The sequence below is a fragment of the Pagrus major genome, chromosome 16 (genome assembly GCF_040436345.1).
Source record: "Pagrus major chromosome 16, Pma_NU_1.0".
Classification (NCBI taxonomy): Eukaryota; Metazoa; Chordata; class Actinopteri; order Spariformes; family Sparidae; genus Pagrus; species Pagrus major.
Genome location: NC_133230.1, coordinates 13,873,538 through 13,895,881, shown reverse-complemented (window position 1 = coordinate 13,895,881; position 22,344 = coordinate 13,873,538). Strand labels below are relative to the sequence as shown.

Here is a 22,344-nt window from a genome sequence, read left to right as displayed (position 1 = left end):
ACCATGTATGAAAACAACACCCCCTTCTGCTCAGTGGGCTCAATAACCTAAATTGGCTTTTACTTGCTGTGTTCTTCTCTGTGAGGACGAGCAACGGTCCGTGAAGAGGTGCTAGAGTTGTTTCCAAGCAAAAAATAAAAGAACAGAGATAATTTAATTCCTATAAAACAGTGTTAAATCTTTTCCTACAAAGCTTTTTTTTTTTTTTTTTTACATAGGCTGCATTACTACAAAATGATGTGGTTAGTTATAAGCAACAACTTGCTTGATTTGACTCCGGAGCTTTCAAACACTCAGAACCCACAGTTACTTTAAAAATAGATTAATCATTTAAGTTTTCCAGGCAGTCATTATTATTATTATTATTATTATTATTATTATTATTATTATTATTAATAATAATAATAATAATAATAATAATAATAATAATAATAATATGAAGAAGAAGAAGAATTTCAATTTTGAGGATCTAATTTATTTATTTCAACAATTGCAGCATTTCTAATCTTAACATAAATGATACTCTCCCTTTCCTTTTCCTGAGACAGCTCACTGAAGCCACATTCAGACTGTGACAGCTGTCACTAATCCTCAGAAAGCCTCCGCTCTGCCGCTCTCTGATTAGTCTCGCCTGCCCAGCTCGCCTCGCCTCTCTCCACACTTGGATCGGCTCAGCGCTCCGCTGGAGCCAGGAGACAAGAGATCTCCCCCTCAAAGCAAGACAACGTGAAATCAGAGGGGAGAGGAAGGAGGATAATTTAATCTGGACAGTAGGGGGCGCGAGAGTCCCAGATATCCCAGGTCCCCCTTTGGAAATAAGGCGCTCCATCACTCTCAGCTCTGTTTCCCGTGATATTATCACGCTGTAACACATTAAACGTGCAAATACGGTGGTTATTAGACGTTCACAAGACACTACATCAACCATAACAAGTATATGTGATAAAAAATACTAATGCTGCGATGTGTTTTAAATCAACCTGCTATTGAATCAGCATCTAATTGGCTCTGTGGGCCTCGATCCTCATGCTGATCCCAGACATGTAGAGCTTTTATGTTTGTCTGAAGCCTGTCACTTCATTATAACTCAGTTTTGAGTAACGATGCCTCACACAGACTATCATCACTACTGTGATTCCTCTCGTCTCATTCAACCTGCTGAAACAACAGAAACCCTCCCAGCCCGGTCTGGTAGTCCCTGATACTGAATCATCACCAAAGCCACCATTAGAGCGCCTTTGTATGACGGCCGGTGTTTACAGTGATGTGTCTGCAACCATAATTTTCCGCAAAGGTGACCAGATCGCTATCTTTAACCACGATAAACAAGTAGACCACATTTAAAGAGGCCCTGGGAGACGTGACGCTCCTCCAAGCCGGTTCAATTACTGTGCGTAACTCGGTGTTTCCAACGCGCTCCAGTTGCGCTGGGTCCCATCCAGATGTGTGTGTTTTTCTTTACGGCGCGACGAAGACGTCGAGGAGCCTCTGAACCAATCGCTACCGCCCGGGGGCGGGTCGTGTGTGGACTGTTGTGGATATGGAAAATGGACAATTTAAAACGCACATTCATCATTCGTATCCCGACGGGGGGACCTGCGCTCGCACGCTGAATTGATTCGCAAATGCCCGGCCGTGGCGTGAAGAGGAAAATCACCAGCGAGGGGAAGAGCGTGGCACCGCCACCCGGTAAGGGCGAGCTCTCTGTCGGGGGTGGGGGGGGGAGTCGGAGCGCAGCGGGGATCGTGCTGGGTGATTTCTGCTGTCTAGGTTTGGACGATGTGCTCATTGTTGATCCATCTGAGCAATAACAGACACACCGATGTTTCCGGTGAGCTCACAGGTTACGTTCTCTCTAATCAGAGTTGTAGATTATTCTCCATGTGGCTCACAGATCATCCTCTGCCCTGAAGGCATCAGTTACCATCACAAGCTCTTATCAATACAAGCGAGCGTTTAATCGCCTCCTGGTGTATTGTGACGGCGCAGGTGGCGATTGTAAAAACTAGGGATATGTTTTAACTACCCGCTCCTGGTGTGTTCACGGCGCTCAGCAGCGCACCTTTGTCACTCAGGCTGCTCAGATGCTCAGATCGGAGCCAAGTGTTGCAAGCAGATCTCACGATCAGACAGGGGGGATAAAGAAACAAAGCTAAACTAGAGGAGCTTTTGTTGTATTGTGGCGATCTTTGAGCGGAAGGTCACTGCGAGCTGAACTCACAGTGAGAGCAACAGGGGCACTTTAATGTACCGGTGGATTATCATGCCTGTAGCCTGTTTGACAGACAGCCTGTCTCAGGGAGCAGCGGGGAGCGATGATGTGCGGTCCATGAGAGAGGTGCATGCTGGATGATAAAGGAGAGGATCTGGGAAAAAAATTTGGAGCACAGACGCGAGGGGGCGGCGGGACACTCCGCCTCAGATTCTCCTGCACGGACGCGCCCGGACGGTGCTTGTGCTTGCGCCATGGCCAGCCTGGTAACTTAATCACATCGCAAGGGCTCGCACAAATCGAGGAGAAGTTGGTGTTTTGAGCCTCTGCAGCTGGTGTCAGCGGCGGACTGAGCAGCGAGCAGGACGCTCAACAGTTCAGTGCGTAAAAACTGTGCTGATTCCGCTTCAGGGGGCGGGGAGGGGGAGACCAGAGGGTCTGGAGCTCCCGGCTCAGAACAGGAAGAACCTGCTGCCGCCACCTGCAACGGATCTCTGTATCATTCTGTGACAGGTAGGCTGAGGAGGTGGCATGTTTTGACAGTGAAGCGATCACCTGTTATTCTCAGGTTATTGCAGATAATGATGCTTTTTCTTAGATCAACTCTGTGAGCTTTTGGCTGAGGGCTTTTGGCAGGTGATCTGCTTCTCCCACTGGACAGATGGGGCTGCTGGTTTTGCACCTGACTCTGCCACCATCCAAGAATATTAAATAATGTTGCCACTGGCTCTGCTGTCACTCTGTGATTCACTTTAATTTGAAAGAAACACACTGAATTTAAAGTCTGAATTTACTTTTGCTGATGAAGATGGAGGACATGACTCCCTTAAAGTCCTGAGTCAGCCAGTGCAACTAAATTAGATTCTGAGGATGTTAAATATTCCCTCAGAGCTGTGGGGGAATTTCCATCTCACTGTCTAACACCTTAGTTTCACGTTAAAAAAAAAGAAAACGCACCGCTGGGCTGTGTCTTATAGATGCAGTCCAAATAAACAACGCTTTGTTCTGCCGTCTGCCTCTTCTAGCAGTCAAGATTCAGTCATTCATATGTATTCATATACTACTAAGTGCTCCATAATGAATCCTGAAGAAACAAACAACGGCTGCCCGAGTTCACTGCAGCGATTAATTACAACTCTCAGGGTTATCTTCTTCTGATGAGGAAAGATGGCGACTTCAGTGATCCCACAGTAAAAAGGCCTGTCATTATCACGCGACGAGCGGAAAAGGGCTCTCTGGGGAGGGGTGGATCCTGTACACGGATTTCATCCGATTCATGAAATGACTTTATTCTAATGGCAACCCCCTCCTCTTAATGGGATTTTGCATTCACGACGGTTCTATAATACCCTACCCGGTGATTAAGAGAAGCTCAAATCCTGTCTTGCTGAAGCATCGGCCAATACAGACAGTATTCATATTCCAGAGGTGTAAATCAAGACATTCATTAGAGGGGTGGAAAATATCAGCGTGCGCCCTTTCAGAGCTATTAACCCTGAGGGGTCACTGTGCATTTGGTATTCTCGTGGACTTTTGGGTTTCAGAGTAAAGGAATGCATTATTGTTATAAAGTAAGGTGTTTTAAGGACAATTAGGAGAGAAATCATTAGTATTCTGCAAAAAAACCTACCGCTTTTATCTCAGATGTAAGGGACACTCCACTAATTGAACCCCTGTCTGGAATGAGCCCCATCTTCCTCATCCCAGGGTCAGATCATATATCATCCCCGGCGTTGTCAAGGTCAGATTGTTTATAGGCTGATCTGATCTGAGCCCTGCGATAGGAATGCCTCCGGGCCCCTGAAGCTGCACAGATAAGATGAGTCGCAGGTTGGATGCACTGCGAGCAGGACCATATAATAAGGCAGATGGATTGCACTACACGCTGTGTGTGTTGTCAGGTGCGCCGACACAGGCGCCCCGATCGCAGAGCGGTGCACTCGCTGTATCAGTGACCTCACTAGGCTTCTCCACTCTATATGCTCGGAGCTGTGTGCCAGAGTTACCTCTGATCTCTGCGTGTTACAGCCTGAATCCGTTTTTTTTTTGTCCACATTTTCTTGGACTGTAAACAGCTTTGCCAGATTCAGAGTGCGAGCTCGAACCTCCTAATAACTGTTCCTACCCATCTCGTTCATTCTGTTAATTAGCCCTTGTGGCGTTGGAGTGCAGCATATTGTTGAGACATAATTAATCAACCCGGCTTGTAATTATGCTGGGTTTGGAATGTGAGCGCGGTTGGGAGGCTGGTTTGGTTTGCAGGGCGTTCAGCTCGAGGTGAACATCTTATTAACCGTGTCAGAGTCCCTCAGCCCACGTGGAGCGAGTATGCTTTTTATGAAGGTGGAGAAGGAGAATGTGCGGTTCTACATTTTTATGAAAATGGGCTTGTAAAAAGAACCAGCGCTTGATTAAGTTAATGGTCATTATTGTTCAGAGGTGGTCGAGCTAATGGAAAAACTCTCGGGTAGCTGCCTGCAGACAGAAAGAGAGATTATGTTTTAAAAGGAGCCATTTGTTCTGCATAGAGCAGAAATGCACACATCCGTGTGTGTATGCGTCTGCTTATATATGCATATGGTGTGTGGGAGTTTGAAGAGCACCTCGATTTCAAAGGGCAACTGGTAGGTGAGGACAGAAAATAGAACATGGATCACATCCCGGTTGTAAGCCTTTAATGCAGGTCTGTCAGTGGAGACAGCCTCGGCCTTTTTTACTGCAGCAGCGTTTTTCTGTGGCTCACCACAGACTGACTGAAACGACTACAGACAAACCTCACACACTAAGTGACTCCTGCTCACGTCGTACACAGTCAGGAAAACAGAGAATTGCACCCACGCTATGATGCAGCCATTGAAACTCAACACACAGTCAATGACGAGCACACAAACTCCTTCCTGGCTCGACCGGACTCCCACTCCCAACACACCCCTCGCCCCTACCAATTAGCCCTCCATTTTGCATGTTCACGCCCAGAGGTTGGGTGTCCCAACCCTTGTTAGGATGACTTGGTTGATTGCGTGAAGCTGTGAACGAACTGCGAGCGTCCAGGCTTTTCCAATCGCGGTTCGATAAATGGCAAATGGCGAACTGTCCGGTTGCGTCTGTTTACATAAAAGCCTTCGCCTACTGATGACGTATGAGGGTCTTAAAGGATTGTCTCATTTCATTGGGGGAGATCTCAACCACCACCCCTTACCTATCTCTGTTCTGAGGGGCCAGGGGGCATTCAAAAATGAGGGGTAGGGGTATAAACTGGAAATGGGATTGAGCCAAACACACTGGTCCCTAAACTTCCCCCCCAAGTTCACGAGAGACAAAAACAGACTATACACTACTGTTTAAAAGATGGTATCACCTGCCACAAAAGCTTGATTCAGTAGAAGGCTGCGAGGTCTACAGTATTTCTTTGAGTGGTCTTTCATGCATTAAGGTTGCAGAAAGTCCTCTTTACAAATAGATTTTATTTTGTGTGAAAGGTTCGCAACAGAAGTCAGGTTTTGTACGAGGGAGAAAAACACACTGTACAATGGTTCAACTGAAAGAGCAGAAATTGCAAGTATAGCATCAAAATCTGTGCGGGTTTAAGTACAAATAGGTTCGTGCCTCAGTGTCAAGTGCACAGTAACCCCCACACCGAGCTGAAGTTGTTGCTATTACAACTTTCAAAATCGAAAGAGGAGGTTAGTCGGATCACAGAATATCAGATGAATATGCAATGGCCTGACATAACACAGTTTAATCTAACCACCGCGTAGACTGCTGAGTGAGGGCCCCAAGAAAAATGGCTTCCCAAAATGTTTAGAGGCTTATTGCACCGCTGTGGTTCAATAACGATCTCAGGTCACTTAGGCTATTCTAGATTGGAGAACGAATACAAAATCGAAGGGTATTTGTGGGATACTTCTTCATTTCTTTGGCTGCAGATTAGTTTCATCACATCCTCTTGCAAGGGAATAAGCAGCAGATACACCAGTTACTTCTCTATAGTATTTCTGACAAAGTAGCAGCTCAAGGAGGGTTTACTCCTCCTATTATTGTGGGATCTGTTCTATAAAACTGCACTATTTTATCATGGTAAGCATCAGTGAGTCGAGCAGGATTGAAATTTGAAGGATCTGACATATGCAACCTGTTTTGAGGGGTCACACGTAGACACAGCCTTATTTTTTAAGAGGTCAGGAGTGAAAAAGATTTGGAACCAGTGAAGTAACACAAACAACGCAGCGTGGCTTTCTTCTGGTCCTGTAATGACAGAGTCCGGGGGATAATTTTAGCTCGACCGAGCCTTTCACCGACCACAAGATTTGTGTTTTCTCCAGAACACTTCATTTATGCTGAACTAATATATCGCCAGCTTCAGGCCCGGCAAAACACACATGCCAGATGTGTGTGTAAGTATAGTTCAGACACACGCTCACACACGCAGCCACAAAAAGTCACCGAAAGGCCCGCCGGCGTTTGTACAGTGCAGTCACCCGGGATTTGTGTCAGCGGAGGGTAGGTTCCCATCCTTCAGGTGGTCTGTGTTTACAAGCTAACAACATCATTTGGGTAAGAATGGAAATCTCATTTTACCAGACATTTGGCCCATCCAGTGCCAATTTACAGCCTGCTCTGTGCCACTACCCAAATCATTTCAGGCATAATAATGCCACCGCTGCTGCTTCTCTAACACCGGCAATGACTGCACTACCCCGAGAAGGACGGTAATGGTAGTGGATTTCATTTTGAGCGTTTACGATGTCACTTGTGCTCAGCACTGGTGTTGTGGCCAGAAAAAAGGCAAACTGAACAAATAAAGGGGAAGCCAATCTGTCCCCGAAAGGCAGAACTCTATCAAAAAAATAAAAAATGCCCCAACTGATGGGAAAAAAACACACAAATTGACAAATGCTGATTTTTTGGCGAGAAGGCCATCATCGGTGACATCCATTTCAGAGCATGTCGCTTTTCATTTTCTATCAGAGCCTGCATCACCTCGCTTGAATAAGCTGCTGTGTAAACACAATTCAAGGGAGACAGATGGGATGACAAATTTCAATTCCATTTCCGTGAATGACTTAATAGTGTAGTTCAGCGGCAGGTAGAAATAGTCGAGGGAAGCCCTTCGAGCCTCTGCAGAGGGGCAGAGATCTACGGCTGGAAGTACTGTGTCCAGCTGTCATCCATGAAATATCGATCATTAAGTCCCTCTCGTCTTTGTCATTCTCCTTTTCAAAGCCACGTAATGTCCTTCATCCTCACCTTGTATCCCGCTTCACTTGTTCCACTCCTGTCCTTTTAAATACTGACCTTCCCGTGTCCTCCAGTGTGGCAGGAGGGGTCCAGCTGCAGCCTTGCAGACCCTACAAACCGTGCTGTACAATAAACCAGCAGATGAAAAATAAATGATCAGAGTGACATTGAGTTCCTCCCTGATAAGCAGTTACGCTGTGTATACCTCTACATCTATGGCTTTTATTGTGAAAGGTAGGCAATGCAGGGAGTCTGTCAGACGCATGATATATGAGTGGAATAAAAGTTTGCCATCTTGACTCAGACTACAGGGCCTCTTGCTACTATTTTATTATCTTCAGAAGTATAACCCTGGGCTACAATATTTACGAACATCAAAATGTCCCTTTTGGTTTCTTCTGTGACCCAACCAGCTCCTTTCCCACAGCTTCCCTCTATTCGTGCTCTGGCTGCAGCTGAATATATTTACCTCCGCCAAGGTAAATATGCATTACGCTCAGTGAAGAAGTTCAGCTCTTTGAAGTAGTAATCCTTAACACTTCAGTCATGATTGATACGGCCACGCCTGTGGTTACCGGTGGTATGAACAAGTGCAATTTAATACGAGAGTAAACCTCAGCCAGACAAAGTCATGTTCAGCGTCGTAGTTCTTGGTACATCAACAGGGCAGGGTGAAGCTGGTTAAGCAATGGCAGTGTCATTAGCTGCAACTTAATAAGGCTGTATGGGAGTGAACAGAAAACAGTGACTCTGATTACACTCGAGATCGACTAATTAGCTGCCTGGCTGACTTTCAGACCTGATATCAGGATTATTGTGGGTTTTTGTTCTGGTTGTTGTTTTTGTGCGATTGCTGAAAACAATAACTAAAAAATATGCTACTTTTTGTTGCCTCGCTCTGTCTGTAGTCAGTCACTACTTTGCAAAAGTGAATATTGGCCTCCAAAATGAGTAAAACAGTACGTAAAGTATGGATTTTTTCATTTTTACTGCAAATGTACCCAACATGTTCCTAGCCCCCATGATACCTTGCGTGAATTATGGACGTGACTCTTGTGCGTCCATTCACTCAACTGGAAGTAACATTACCATGCTAACATGAAGCTAATTCTTGTTCTTAAAGCAATTGGTACAGCCGATAATTCATTCCAGGTTAGCGACTTCATCGAGTGTATACTACTAACACTGTTATTATTGTTAAGCCTACTTAGCTAATGCTTATAAGTGACCTGCCCAGGAAATTTGTGGATATTGGTTTCAAATATCAATTATCAGTCTCCTTGCTTACTATTAATTGGAGTCGGCCTGTAAAAAAAACAAAACAGTCCCATTGGTCAGTTTTTACATGCATGCATCGTTTTCCTGCGTGTGAATCCATTGCGGGGGTGGTGGGTCCGCCGCTCGACATGACAGCTACCATTTAAATAGCTGATTACAGGATGTAGATACGATTAAAACTTTAAATCAGACTGTATTCAGCAGGAGATGACTTCAAAACTGAAGCATTTTAGAGCAGTAAAGTGGGGAAACAACTTGAGAGCACAGAGAACATCGTGGAGAAAAAGCTGGTTCGTCCTGCTCCGACTGCGTATGATCCACCTACCACTTTATATTAGCTGACTGTGTGCGGTGCGCATTTTTAATTTGTATTTTTTTTCTCTTTGCAGTGTTGACACAATTTCGCTGCGTGCTCGGTACACTCTAAATGAACCTTCCTCGGCGTTTGTTTGCACTCAAGGCGAGCAAATGATCAAAGAGTTGTTGGCCTTACAGAGTGTGCTCCTCATGTCTGTGATTAAGTGTTTTGTGCCCCCTGCTTCATCCCGCCTCCCTCAGCCCTCTTTTGAGAACTAAGCAGGAATAATTGAAAAAGGAAAAACAGCGGAAAAATTGTATTGTTTTGACGTGAGACCCTCTAGTCGACTTAGGGTCGTAAAGTAGAGGAGAATATAGGGGGCATGACTGGTAGGAATTGAGGAAAGACCGTATAGATGGGGAACAAATGATGACGGGTGGAATTGTAGGGCTCTGAAACCTGCTCTCACCTCTCCTTGAACCCTGTCCTTCCACCTTCGGGCCCCTCTACTCAATGAGCCTTGTGGCTTTTTCCAGTGCTAGTCACCCAACCATGAGGATCCATCATTGATCCATGACAGAGGGACTTCTCTCACCACTTAAAGCCACTTATGTGTGTGTGTGCGTCGTCTCGCTGATTCGCCCCTTTCAAGGATGTTGTCAGGCTCGGTCAGGCCCGGGCATGCCCCAGAGTTTCACCGGCTTACATTCATCATTATTGCTCCCAGTTAATGGCCGCTCACTGCTGTGGTTTGGTTTGTCCTTGCACAGGGAAGTAGGATGGTAGCGATCAACGCAACGGTGCTCAACAGGGGCTTTCACACGCCTGGAGGGAATGGATTTTTTTTGGGTGTTCGTTATTGAAAAATGGGTAGTTTCATGTCCTAATATTCTGAAACATTATCTCTGTGATTATGCTTCATTCACATTTTATCTTCCCTCCTCCACTGAACCTGTAATACGTTTCTCCATGAGTTGTAATTTTGAAATCGATTCAGATTTGAGCTTTCAGTTGCTGTTATTTGATAAGTTTGATGAATAAAAATTGTCAAGTGAAGGTTTTTTTTTTTTTGTTTTTTTTTTATCTTCCTGTGAAATGACAAATTAAGACTGTGAATGAAAACTCCTGTTGTTAATCCAACAGTGATAGAGACACCTTGGTGGACTTTAATCAATATGAATATCCTTACTAGACTGTTATTTTCACAAAGCAGTGGTGTCCAGTGGCATTAGATTAGATATGGCAATGGAATAAATTCATCATGCCCATCCTCATTACCATCATCGTAATGATACCCTCCATCACTTTTCTGCTACACCTTCCTGCCATCACTATCAATTATCCCCACAACCGCAAATCACCAGGACAGAGCTCGTACAGTCCTGACGAAGATTGAGGTGTAATTGTGCGCGTTGGTGGCAGGGGATACAAAGCATGAAAAAGAAATAAATAAAGAAGGCAAAATCAATGCCTTAACTAAAGGAGCAGGTGAATTATTGATGAGCAGTGTGTAATGGGATCCCAAGTGTCTATTTCTTCCCCCAACTTGGACGGCTTGCTGCTCGGGCTGCTTTACAGTCGTAGCCGGAGAAGTAAAAACAAGGAAGGTGCCAAAAAACCACCCACAAACATCCACAGGCAGATTAGCTAGCCTGAATTATCCGGTGCAGTTTGGCTGACACCACCGGCTGTTCACACGCTGGTACAGTCAGAATGCATTTCCACAAAGGCTCATGTGTCCAGATGCTTCTGCCACGGTGAAGCTATGCAGCCAAATACAAGGGCTGGCTGTCACCTTTTCAAGCTAGAATTACAGCCTCACGGTTGTATGCACCAGTGAAGATGCAGCTTGATTTCATGTCAGTCCAGACACACACTAGTGAAGACTGAGGGAATTTGAAAAAGTTAAAAAAAAAAGTTATCAGAATATGGACGTGTAGTTGCAGTGAGAAACATGCTGAACATCACCTGAAGCTCAATATCAGCAAAACCCATGAGCCTAACATGCTTCAAATATGGATGTTGCTGCAAATGAGCTAAAAATTCTTAAACATGAATCAGTTACATGGCAGCACGGAAGATCTATACAGTCATAACAGTTTCAAGGTGGACACCCAAGTGCCAGTTCGTCTCACCAATTCAGTATCCGACCAAATGTGAGATATGGTCACAATCTCCCCTTCTGTCCATGAGTTATGGTTAAAAAACAGCCAGAGAAGTGTTTCTGCAGAACATGATGACGTCACAGTGAAGTTGACAGAGTTGAAGTTTGTCATGATGAGCATATGAATTATTGAGTTGTGTGATGTGAGGTCACAGTGGCCTTGAACTTTGACCTCTGACCACCAAATTCCAATCAGTTCACACTTGAGTCCAAGCGGACGTCTATGTTAAATGTGAAGAAATTCCCTTCAGGCGTTCCTGAGATTTTGTGCTCAGGAGTATATGGGATGGATGGATGGATGTGAGGTCACAGTGACCTTAACCTTTGACCTTTGACCATGAACACCTAATCAGTCTCAATCAAGCCATTGTCTCGTAGGAACTCTGGACAGTGTTTGGTTTAGGCGAGGTTTAAGCGCATGGGTAGAACTTGCAGGAGGACGAGGAGGAGTTCTCCATAATGACTGCATTGATATCAGTACTACGTGCACTTAGACGTATCTGCAGTATCATTGAAACAGAAAAGTGCAAGAAGCAGCTACACTCCACCAACACGACCACGTGCTCGTTGTGAATTTCTCCGGACAATGACCTGACACTTCTCAGTCTTCGTACTCGGGATCTGGCAGGGTCCAGTTCGGTTAATGTCCGGTTCAACTGATCCCGACATTTGCGTTCACACGTAAAGCTCGTCCGGGTTCAGTGTCGTGTCACGTTAGCAAAGAGGACAACAGATCAGAGTGACACTACATTTTAGGAAAGGCCCCCCTGTTGGAGAACAAGGCTCAGCTTGTTGTACGCTGGGAATATTGAATTTCAACAGATCACAACAGATTGAATATTTGATTTTTGAACATGTTCAAACACTTGTCTGCATTTTTAATAAAAAGTGACAGCCCTCTGCATGTAGGCTTTTCTTTACTGATTAATCTGCGTATTCCGTTTTTTGATGAATCTTGAATGCAATCGACTGATCCCAAAAAACTGCGAAAAACGACATAAAAGTAAAGAGAACATATTTGCATTTCTTGTTTTAAACTCAAGCTTCGGCATTTCATTCTGATTCATGGACTGAGAATGACACGGAGTAAAAGCAATTCCATTCACACCTAAATCCTGACTTCCTCTATCCGTTTGAGGTGGAGAAATCAGAGGATGCATTATGCATTATGATTTTGGCATCGCCACTGTGCTGTTTGTTTTATCCCAAGCGGAGAAGGCAGGCATCAATTCTGCTTGGCTGGAGCGGAGGCAGGAACGAGGGAATGTGAGTGAGAGGCAGAGAGAGAGCGGCCAGGTGAGACCTGAAAGCTGCCTTTGTGTGGCAGCTGGCAGTTCGAACACTGCCCTTCACTGTAAAGTGTTCTCCACACACAGACACACACTCAAGTGTACAGTACATGTTGTGGAGTACTGGAGGGGGATGTTGGGCAAAAAATTACGAGGCTGAAAAACCGTTGCAGGTTCGCGAGTGTAACAAAAAAGGCCTTCAATCCAGGGTGAACGGACGTTTCAGAGCCATAACGCAGCTCTGTTTTCCTTCTGCATCATTTTCCAAATCTCCATTTCAAGATGCTAAACACGCTCTTATTTTCTCCTCCACTTCACCTCAACTGTATCTGGCTCGGTTCAACTGGAGCTTGAAGAGCATGATAATATCTAGTTCTGTCTGCCGTTCCAGGTTTTGACGTACTATCGGAAGGAGTCGGCACACATCGCAGCGCATGTGAGACTGCAAATATCAATCTTTCTCAAAGGAATGTGGAGGCCAGAGAGGGACGGAGATAGAGGGAAGGTGGGGTTCATTGAGAGATTGTTCTGATGTGTGGCTAATCAGGGCTGGATGCCTTTTTGAGTTGTATTTTTCCCAATTTTCTCTTCCTAGCTCAAGTTGAAGAGGGACTTTGACAGTTTAAAACCCTCTTCTGTGAACCATTACCCAGCTGGGCTACTTTGCTGCTATTTGATTACACTGTATGTGTGTTTGGTTGGAGTTGCAGATTACACACGTCTGCCCAAACTGAAAAGCACATGAAAGTGTAAGCTCAGGCCTCTCTTGAGACAACATTTTCCCAACTAATCACACTGTATGTCTCTTGTGTCGGTTGCAGAATGGGCACTCGGTCTGTGTACTGATCTGTATTCTTGTTTGTTTACTTCTCCCCAGGAGAGGCCCTGCAGACAGGAGTCGCGCCAGGCACCATGAGGCAGCAAGCTTGGCCTGAGCGAGTGGAGAAATCACCCTTCATCACTCTCAACCAGGCTGGGCAGCGGAAGAAATGCACACAGAAGCAGCAGCAGCAGCAGAAGCAGCGCATGCCACAGCAGAGACGGGCTAACACTCACATCTGAGAAGTACAGTGGAGAGCAAATGGGGAAGGCAGAAAGGGACTGAGCGAGGGCAGTCAGTTACTCAGATTGCGTCATCCTAAATGGCAAAGTGGACTGGGCCACACTCAGAGGCAGGGATGTCCTTGTTAACACATTGTCCTCCGTTAGAGGCTCCTTGTTAGTAATCACAAATCAGTCCCCCGCCCCTGTGAGGCTTCGGAGCTGAGGGGCAGAGGAGAAGAGAAAAAACAGAGGACGAGAGAGAGACAGAGGAGAAAATAGAGACTGTGACAGGCCCCCATGCAGGCGCGTAAGAAGTATGTTCTGCTGGGCTTGTGTGCGTGCTGCTGGCTGGTCCTCTTTTACTGGGGTGGAGGAGTCCAGCTGCGTCTGCTCCGGCTGCTGACACGGCACCGGGGTGAGGTGGTGCGCCCCTGGCCCAACTGGACCGACCGGGCCTTCCTGCCCCGTTATGCCCACCTGGATGAGCTCCAGACGGACCCCGGGACGGCGGAGTCGCCCCGGCAGCGGCGTCAGGCGTGGTCCGCCATTTATAAGGACAGTCGCTGCCGCATGGAGACTTGTTTTGACTTCTCGCGGTGTCGCCGCAGAGGAAGGGAGGGGTTCAGGGTGTATATATATCCATCGGAGAAAAATGATCGCGTGTCGGAAAGCTACAGGAAGATCCTGACGTCTATAGGTGAGTCACGGTACTATACGTCAGACCCCCGGGAAGCATGTCTGTTTGTGCTTGGGATAGACACCTTAGATCGGGACCAGCTATCAGGACAGTTTGTGCCCAATGTAGATGAACGTATCCGTGGTTACCCGCTTTGGAACGATGGGCGGAACCACCTGATCTTCAACCTGTACTCAGGCACCTGGCCTAATTACACAGAGGACCTGGGCTTCAACATCGGCCAGGCCATCTTAGCCAAAGCCAGCCTCAACACGGAACATTTCAGGCCAGGCTTTGACGTCTCCATCCCGCTATTCTCAAAGGATCACCCGCAGAAGGGTGGAGAGCGGGGCTGGCTGGTGAGGAACACCATCCCGCCACGGAGAAAGTACTTACTGATGTTCAAAGGGAAGCGTTATCTGACAGGCATTGGGTCAGACACCAGAAACGCACTTCATCACATCCACAATGGGAAGGACATTGTGTCGCTGACGACATGCCGCCACGGGAAGGATTGGGAGAAGCACAAAGACGCCCGCTGCGACCATGACAACCTCGAATACGAGAGGTAAGATGGGGGTCACGTGGCCTGTGGGGAGGGCAGTAATGAGGCGATGTTAAAACGCTGAGCGAGGTGTGAGTCAGTGCGGAGCTGTACAGGGATTTATAGGAAACAGAATGTCAAGTATAATTTTTTTATGAGGAAATCCACAGCGGTGTTGTTCCGTTTGCCTTCTTATTTGAACCGTACATGCTGTTTTATTGGTCTTTTGATGTCAGTGATTTTCTACAAGCAGTGTCAGTGGTAGCTTCTGGGTCCCACTGGTTTATTTCTGTCTCTCTTTTATGGCTGCAACAATTTTTGACTATTTAGGTTTATGATGTTTGGCAGTTGCATTCGAGATCAAAGACTTGAGACGCAGACTCAAGTCTCTGGAAATTTAGATTCAGGTCACTATTTACAGAAAAATCTCTTATTCTTGCATTAGTGCTGTTGAAAGTACAGTTAAGCAATTGTCGTTGTTACTAATACACTATTGTTCAGAGTGTAAATACATGTTACAGTGTGGTAGACAAACAAAGAAGAGCATTCCACAAAATTGTGAAAAATGGCACTTGCAGTTGTTCCTATTTTGTGTTTGGGTGTTTAAAACAGTATACAGTTAAAGCTAATTGATCATAACAGAGACTAAACTGTGTAATGAGCCAAAGCAAAGGTCAGCACAAAGAATGGCTTTCCTCTGTGAATATATCGCTGTTGGGTGTGAGTGGTAAATAATTATTATTCTCTTGAAAGTGCAATATGTAAGAATGGTCCAGCTGTGGAAGCACTCTAAAGAAACAGCTGCAGCTTTTCACCAGAGTATTCGCTAAGTGCTGCTAATTGTAGCTGCCGCTAGCTAGTTAGCTCAGTTAACCGTGCAGGTAGCGGTCCAGACTGGGAGCCTGGGGTGATATTACGAGACAGGACAGGTTGGGGCTTGCTGTTTAGCAGGAACAAAAACCAGAAAACATACCACGGGGTGACACAGGAAGACACTGGAAGAGGCTCAGGGGAATGACACAGGTGAATAACACAGGTGGATAGCACAGGACGAACTGACAAAGTCTTCTACACACAGTGCTGAGTGACAAACAAGACACAGGTGAACACAGACAAAGGGCGGGAAATTGACACAAAGGGAGGTAATGAAAAGCAACGACACAAAACAGGAAATCGCAGGATCACAAACAGAATCATGACACTAACTTCAGTAGATACCTCTGCAACACAACACATCGATGTCTTTGACATAATGTTTCGTCACATTCTGTTGAGAATTTGAGTTATTTTCACGTTTTAAACCCAAATTTGTACGTATTGCACCTTTAGCCAGTCTGTACATTTTCCTGAAGGGGGTTTTCTTCCTGTTGCTGTTGCATGGCAGATAAACTTGCCATTTCCACTTTCATTTAAATGATAATTTGGAGCTTACTAATTGGATGGTGGGTGGAGTGGATACAAGACATCGGGAAATTGGTTTTCCAGCAACATCTGCAATACTTACAGCAATGATTTATAATTAAAACCAATTAGTTTTAGCATATGACCTTTGCCGGGGTTTGAAAACTGTTTGTGTTATACAATATGTATTTTCTCTTCCGCCCTGTGCGCTGTACGGGCCAGTGTGGTTTTCAAGTATGCGAGCACCATTGTAGAGTTAATAAAAGCTTCAGGAAACACCCATCTGCCAACAATACATGTTGAGGCAGCAGCTTGGTAAACATGTCTCATCCTCTGAGTGCTTTTCTCCAACTCCTACAACAGATGGAAATAGATGCTTGTGCTCAAAACCCACGAAAGGAATTTATTTTGTAAAAATTGCTATCCGTATGCTCTGGGAATTCATGTCAGAGGTAAAATAAAGGCCTCCATTGTTTTCTAATTGCAATTGTAGATTCTTGTTTTAATTGCAAAAGCGGTGCGGTGTAAACTGCGGCGACTGCCTCGAATGTGTTGATTGAGCTGACGAGGGTTTGTCGTCTGAGAGCTGATGAACTCGTGAGGGCAGAACTCCGAGAGTCGAGGGGTGGAGGTTCTTTATGTTTCACGCAAAGTCATTATCTTCTCTTACTCAATGAAGTCGTAATTACACAGTTGATATTGAGGAACCATGCCGCCGTGTAACACAGCCCCTCTGTTTCACTCCTACTTGCTTAACTGACACTTTGCAATAAAAGTCTCTGAAGCTGAAGTGCTGACAGAGCTCCTCGTTATAAAGTCTGCGGCTGTCCATTCATACACCAAGAACAGGGAAGTCTGATGGTGCAGAACATCGGTAGACAGGAGGAGATGGATTTCAGTGGAAGAAAGAATAAAGAAAGAATGAGAATAACGAGTTGGAGCCGCACCAAGACGTTAATAAATTTAGCCGTAGATGTTGGACTACTCATCAGCAAAGACTCGCCGTTGCACAGTTTCAAAGAACTACCAACGCTGTCGTTATTCAATCCCTCAATCCCTTGTGTGATTCATACTCGGACAAACAGAAACAGTATAAACTCCAGTGACAGTTTTTATGAAAAGCTTTAAAAATGTTCTAGGTCTCAGATGAAACAGCACCGTTGTCTGTTGTTTATTCTGAAACTTGGCCCAGATAAGTTCGTCCACGGGTTCTTGTGAATAAGCTGGTTCTCAGAGCTTGCGGCGGTAGCGATTTCTCAAAGGTCTTGTCGGTACTTGAAATGAATTAAAAAACATTACATTCACGATAAAAGATCACACCATTTTCATTGAGCCTTGTACTATTTTTTAACAGCATCTGTGTCTCTGAAGCTTTTCCTTTGTTGGACCGACCAAACCTTTTTTCTGGCACAAGAGAACGCCAACTGCTAAACTTCCAGTTTAGATCCAAAGCCTCTGGAAGGTGGCAGTTGGTTTCAAGTGCTATCAAATGAATGCTCAAAGCAAATGTTTTTAAATTATACAATATAACTTTTCACCATGTACCCCGGGATCAGCAGTTTGGAGGTGGTTCTGATCCAAGCGCGATCCTTGCTGCTGTGGCCTATAACTAGCTACCTTAGGCTTGTTTACATTGGGCCCGGGCAGCAAAGGGATGAAGCCGCTCAACGCTGTATGAATGAGCTCATTTATTCCACACAGCCCGCTACTCAGACACCCGGGTGGGCAGGGGGTGTGTGGAGGAGTATAGTGGAGGGGGGTGGGGGGTGGGGTTGTCCCGTGTGGTATTTTGCGGTGGATTTGGACACGGCGACGGCTCTGAGGGTGTAAGGGTGTGAATGGGGGAAGCAATGTGAGAGACAGCTGCCGTTTGGAAGAAAAACACAAAAAGCTGGATGATTTTTTTTTTTTCTCCCTCGTTCCCCCTTTGTATGAAGTCTCTTTCTCTGGAAACACAAGCCTTTTAGCCCGAGAAAGAGAGAGAGAGGTGTGAAGGAGGGATGTGGAAGGGGAGAAGGAAGGGAGGGAAGATGAGGGATCCATTTTTCTTTTTGCATCCTTTGGATCTCCCTTTGGGGGAGAGAAGAAATGGGTTTTCAGAGGGGAGAGCATACGAACAGCGCAGACCGCAGAATCCAAATGAAGGAAACAACATGAAGCGAGGACAATAAACAAACCATGAGTTAGGTTTCTGTGTGAATCCAAGCTGGGGCCAGGTAGAGAATCACCTTCACCTCTCCATCTGTCTGCTGCTCTGATACATTTCCCCTCTCTCGTTTCTTTCACTCCTCTCTCTTCTTGTTTTTGCCCAAAAATCCTGCACCTAAAAAAACCCTGTGTACTAAAAATAATAGCCCATGTCACCAAGCGAGCACATGTCACTGCTATATAAACATGAGATTGTGAGAGTGTGTGTGTGTGTGAGTGTGAGACTGTGTCACAGTCAGTGAGGCTCTTAGAAGGTGGTATCAGGTTAATGAGCGCATGCATCTGGTGCACCAGCAGATTAGCCCTGAGGGACCTGGACAAGACGACAACCGACGGACAAAGGGCACGAAGAGAAGGAGAGGGAGGCGGAGGGAGGGGGGACTCGGAGAAAAGATCAATAGACTGTCATGACATCATTTTCTGAATCCCCCCCCCCCCATCTTAGACAAATGAGATAATGAAAAGGCCTTCAAAGTGATGTGATTGCCTCCAGGGAACTGTTTTTGTAATCTGTTTACAGTGAATGTTTAATTATTTATTTATAGTTTTGAGTTTATTTTTTTACACAATAAAATGCTAGAAAAAACTGCACAATGATAATATTAATAGCAATAAATTATAATAACAATAATAATAATAATATTAATAATAATAATAACAAACAATTTGTTTGATTGCTACCATGTTAACCAGTTGGAGCAGACACTGTAATGGTGCAGCACTGTGTAAAAAGTCATTAGTCTGCATCAGTTAATCTGTTGACTTATTCTTCAATTAATCAATTAATCATTTGGTCCAAACCACAAAGATTTTTTACAATGATATCGAATGGAAAAAGAAGCTTTTCAAACAATGCCCCCCTACTCCATAAAAAAAAATTGATAAATTCAATTAAATTCAAAAAAAGGGGAAAAAAACAGTGTCACGATTGAAATGAATAAATAAAATGCTCTAATCAATAAAATACATACAGTACGGTCAGAAAAGGTTGACACCATCAGTCGAAACACTACCATTGAGGCTACTGAGTTCAGCATTAAAAAATTGAAGCTGGTTCAACTTTTGCCACATTACAAATGCAACATCATCTAGAAAGATGCTCCGTCAGCCAATCAAATATCAAATATGTTAGATTACTTTGTACTGAGAAAGGCTTCAGCTGTGCAGTGTTATGATGTCTGATAAACACATCAGACTTATGGATCAATGACTCAAACTGTCTGCCCGAATACTGGTCTTGAGGTATCTTACACCTGAGACGTCTGCCTCTTTTCCAGTCCAACACGATGAAGGGGAATTAATCTCATTTGTGGTCCTCACAGCATCGAAAACAGCAGCAACATCTTTTTTTTGTTTTTTTATAGAAGTAGCATCCCGGTCGCTCTGATCCACAGACCATTCTGTCAACAGGTTTCATAGTGCATATTTCTCAGCGTGAAAAAAAAAAAGCTTAATGAAAACCGTTCATAGGGTCTGAGTCATCTCTAACAAAGGCGCCCATTCACCCAAACAGAATAGTCTAGAAAGACACACATTTACCCATTTAGACTGGCTGCTACTGCAGGTTTAAACTGTGCCACTCACTGCTAAAGGCAGCAGTGTGAAGCTGTCCTGCTCTCCTGAAATATTAATGTTACATATGTTTTTTGGCTTTTTTTTGGCTTTTTTTTCCTGCAGGACTGGATAGCTGTGTGAAACAAAGATAATACCACCATGGTTGTTAGCAAAATAGTTTTTAAAACAGATTACGTTTGAGCACATTTGGCCCCACCATGTCCATTAATGTAATTTTACCCTTTTTAAAGCGCAGAATGATCGGTAAATGGTGTCCAAAAATCCCATTAAAATCTGCCATAGGGAAAAAGAAATCTGAATAGGAACAGAATGTGCCTGGAAATACTTTTCTGCTCTATTGAATCGGTGTGTGAAGTTTAAGTGTGTGTGTGCGCGCGTGTGTGTGTGTGTGCATGGATTATAGATGATAAGCGAGAAAACAGAACGGAGTAGCAAAGAGACAAGTTGGAGGTAGGACACAGCGGTACCCAAGGCGAGAAGAGCAGCAAGACAGAAAGGAATAAAAAGGAGAATGTCATGTGATAAAGACTACAAAAAATCGGGGGAGAAGACAGTGGGATACCGCAGGCGACTTAAGGAAAAAAAGCGAGAAAGCAACACGGGGCAGGAAGGAGGGTGACAAAGTGAGAGAGAAAGAGGGGAGTTGGAAGAGAGGGGATACTTGAAGCGAGGGAGAAGCTGTGCTGCAGCCTAATGGCCTAGTTTCCCCTCACTTTAGAGAATTCTCGAAGAAAGGGAAGCGAAAACGTGCATTGTACAGTGAATGTAAATGAGCGAGAGTGTGAAAAACAGAGAGGGGAGGAAGAAAGGGAGGGATATTCAGGAGATACAAAGGTACGCCAGAAAACACAAAGTTCTCAGGTTCCTTTCGGGCCAAGCGATTGTGAAGGTGAAGCAGGGCTTCAACGGCGATGGACGGGATGGGAGAGGGAGAGATTAAAGTGACGGGGAGGATGTGTAATGGCAAAACGCTGTTCCTCTCTGTTTGTCTTAAATGGCCTCGGCCTCTGTGTGATGCTTGAAACCCGGCGGGTCATTATTCATGACCCTCCTTGAAGGAACTCAAGGTTGAGAGAGAAAGAGTGAGGCGATCAGACTTTAAAACCTGGGTAGGGGGTTCAGGTTGAATGCAGCATACTAATCAGACAAAACACAACTGCAGGACTGCGAAGAGAGAAACGATTTAATCGTATATTGGCTACGGTGAAAGTAAGAAGGAAATGCTTTGGAAGTGCTCTCATGCATATGTAATTTGAACAGGAAATTTGCAGACTTAAACGCCATCTTATAAAAGGATTTCAATGTGGTGCGTGAAAACTGAAGGAAGTGTCATTGTTATCAGCCAGGAAACATAAAAAAAAAGCGACTACCTCTGTGAATGCACGATTTAAATTAATATGTGGGTGTGTGTACATGCACAGTTGTGTGTGAACGCCGTACCAGAGTGTGTGTGCGACTTGAGATTTTGGCAAACCAAATAAGAGCCGCTGCAGCCCACTGTAATTAGAGCCTGTGAAATTGTACCTCTGAAGATGCTGTGGTCTGAGTGTGTGTGTATGCGCGTGCGGTTTGTGTGGTCCGTCTCTGCTGTCTCTGTTTAGAATACTTGGAAGCAAGAGGCGGCCTTATGATTCTCTGGCACTTGTTCACTCCGTCCTCCATTTTCGTTTTCGTTTTTTTCCTCCTCTCCAGCTTGTGTCTTTTTCTGTTCCCACACATCAGTCTTCCTCCCGCGCTGTGCTGTTGTGAAGTCTGGTCAAATATATTTATAAAGTCACAGAGTTCTTTTACGGGGCAGCAAAGGTTCTTTAAAGCTGCTTCGATCAATATTTTAACGCTAATGTCGTGCTTTAGCATCTTTCAGCTCATTGGTGCTGAAGTCAACTCAGAAATTTAAACACAGAATAAGTAACGCTTAACTGGTTATGAAACAGTCCCAATTTAATACTGATGAAGCTATACGACCTGCATAAGCGTACGAGACCATCAGCATGAAGACTGACTATTTTTGTATAATTATTATAGTTATAAAACTTTATATAATTTTAAAGTTTTGGAATCGGTCCAGCAGATCGCCTCAGCTGGCAGCCACAACACGGCTGCAACGTAATCCTTTGGGGCAACTCCGACTGTCAAAGTTATGTCCACGACAGCCACTTGTTTTTGCCACTGACAGGCTGAGGTTGTTATTCTTCTGACAACATTACAGAGATGATTCCTGTGGAGATAGAACTTTTTGTTAAATAACGTGATCTGTTTTGTAACCAGAAACACAAGTCTTGCACTGAGCTCTCATGAGACACGAGTTATTGCAGGAAGACTTCTCCTTGAAAATGACTTGTTTTTGGTTACAAAAAGGATCATGTTATATAACAAAAAGGTATTTCTCCTTAGGAATCATGTCCGTAATGTTGGCA

At 44.8% G+C, this 22,344-nt stretch overlaps 1 protein-coding gene across 1 annotated transcript in view; it reads left to right on the top strand.

Moving 5' to 3' along the window:
• The first annotated feature begins 1,601 nt into the window (after positions 1–1,601).
• ext1c (exostoses (multiple) 1c) overlaps positions 1,602–22,344 on the top strand; it is a 90,882-nt gene continuing 70,139 nt past the window's right edge. Inside the window, exons 1-2 of the mRNA XM_073484341.1 lie at positions 1,602–1,689; positions 13,357–14,767. Of these exons, the coding sequence (XP_073340442.1) occupies positions 13,821–14,767 (947 nt within the window). The 5' untranslated portion in view covers positions 1,602–1,689; positions 13,357–13,820. The remainder of the gene's footprint in view (positions 1,690–13,356; positions 14,768–22,344) is intronic.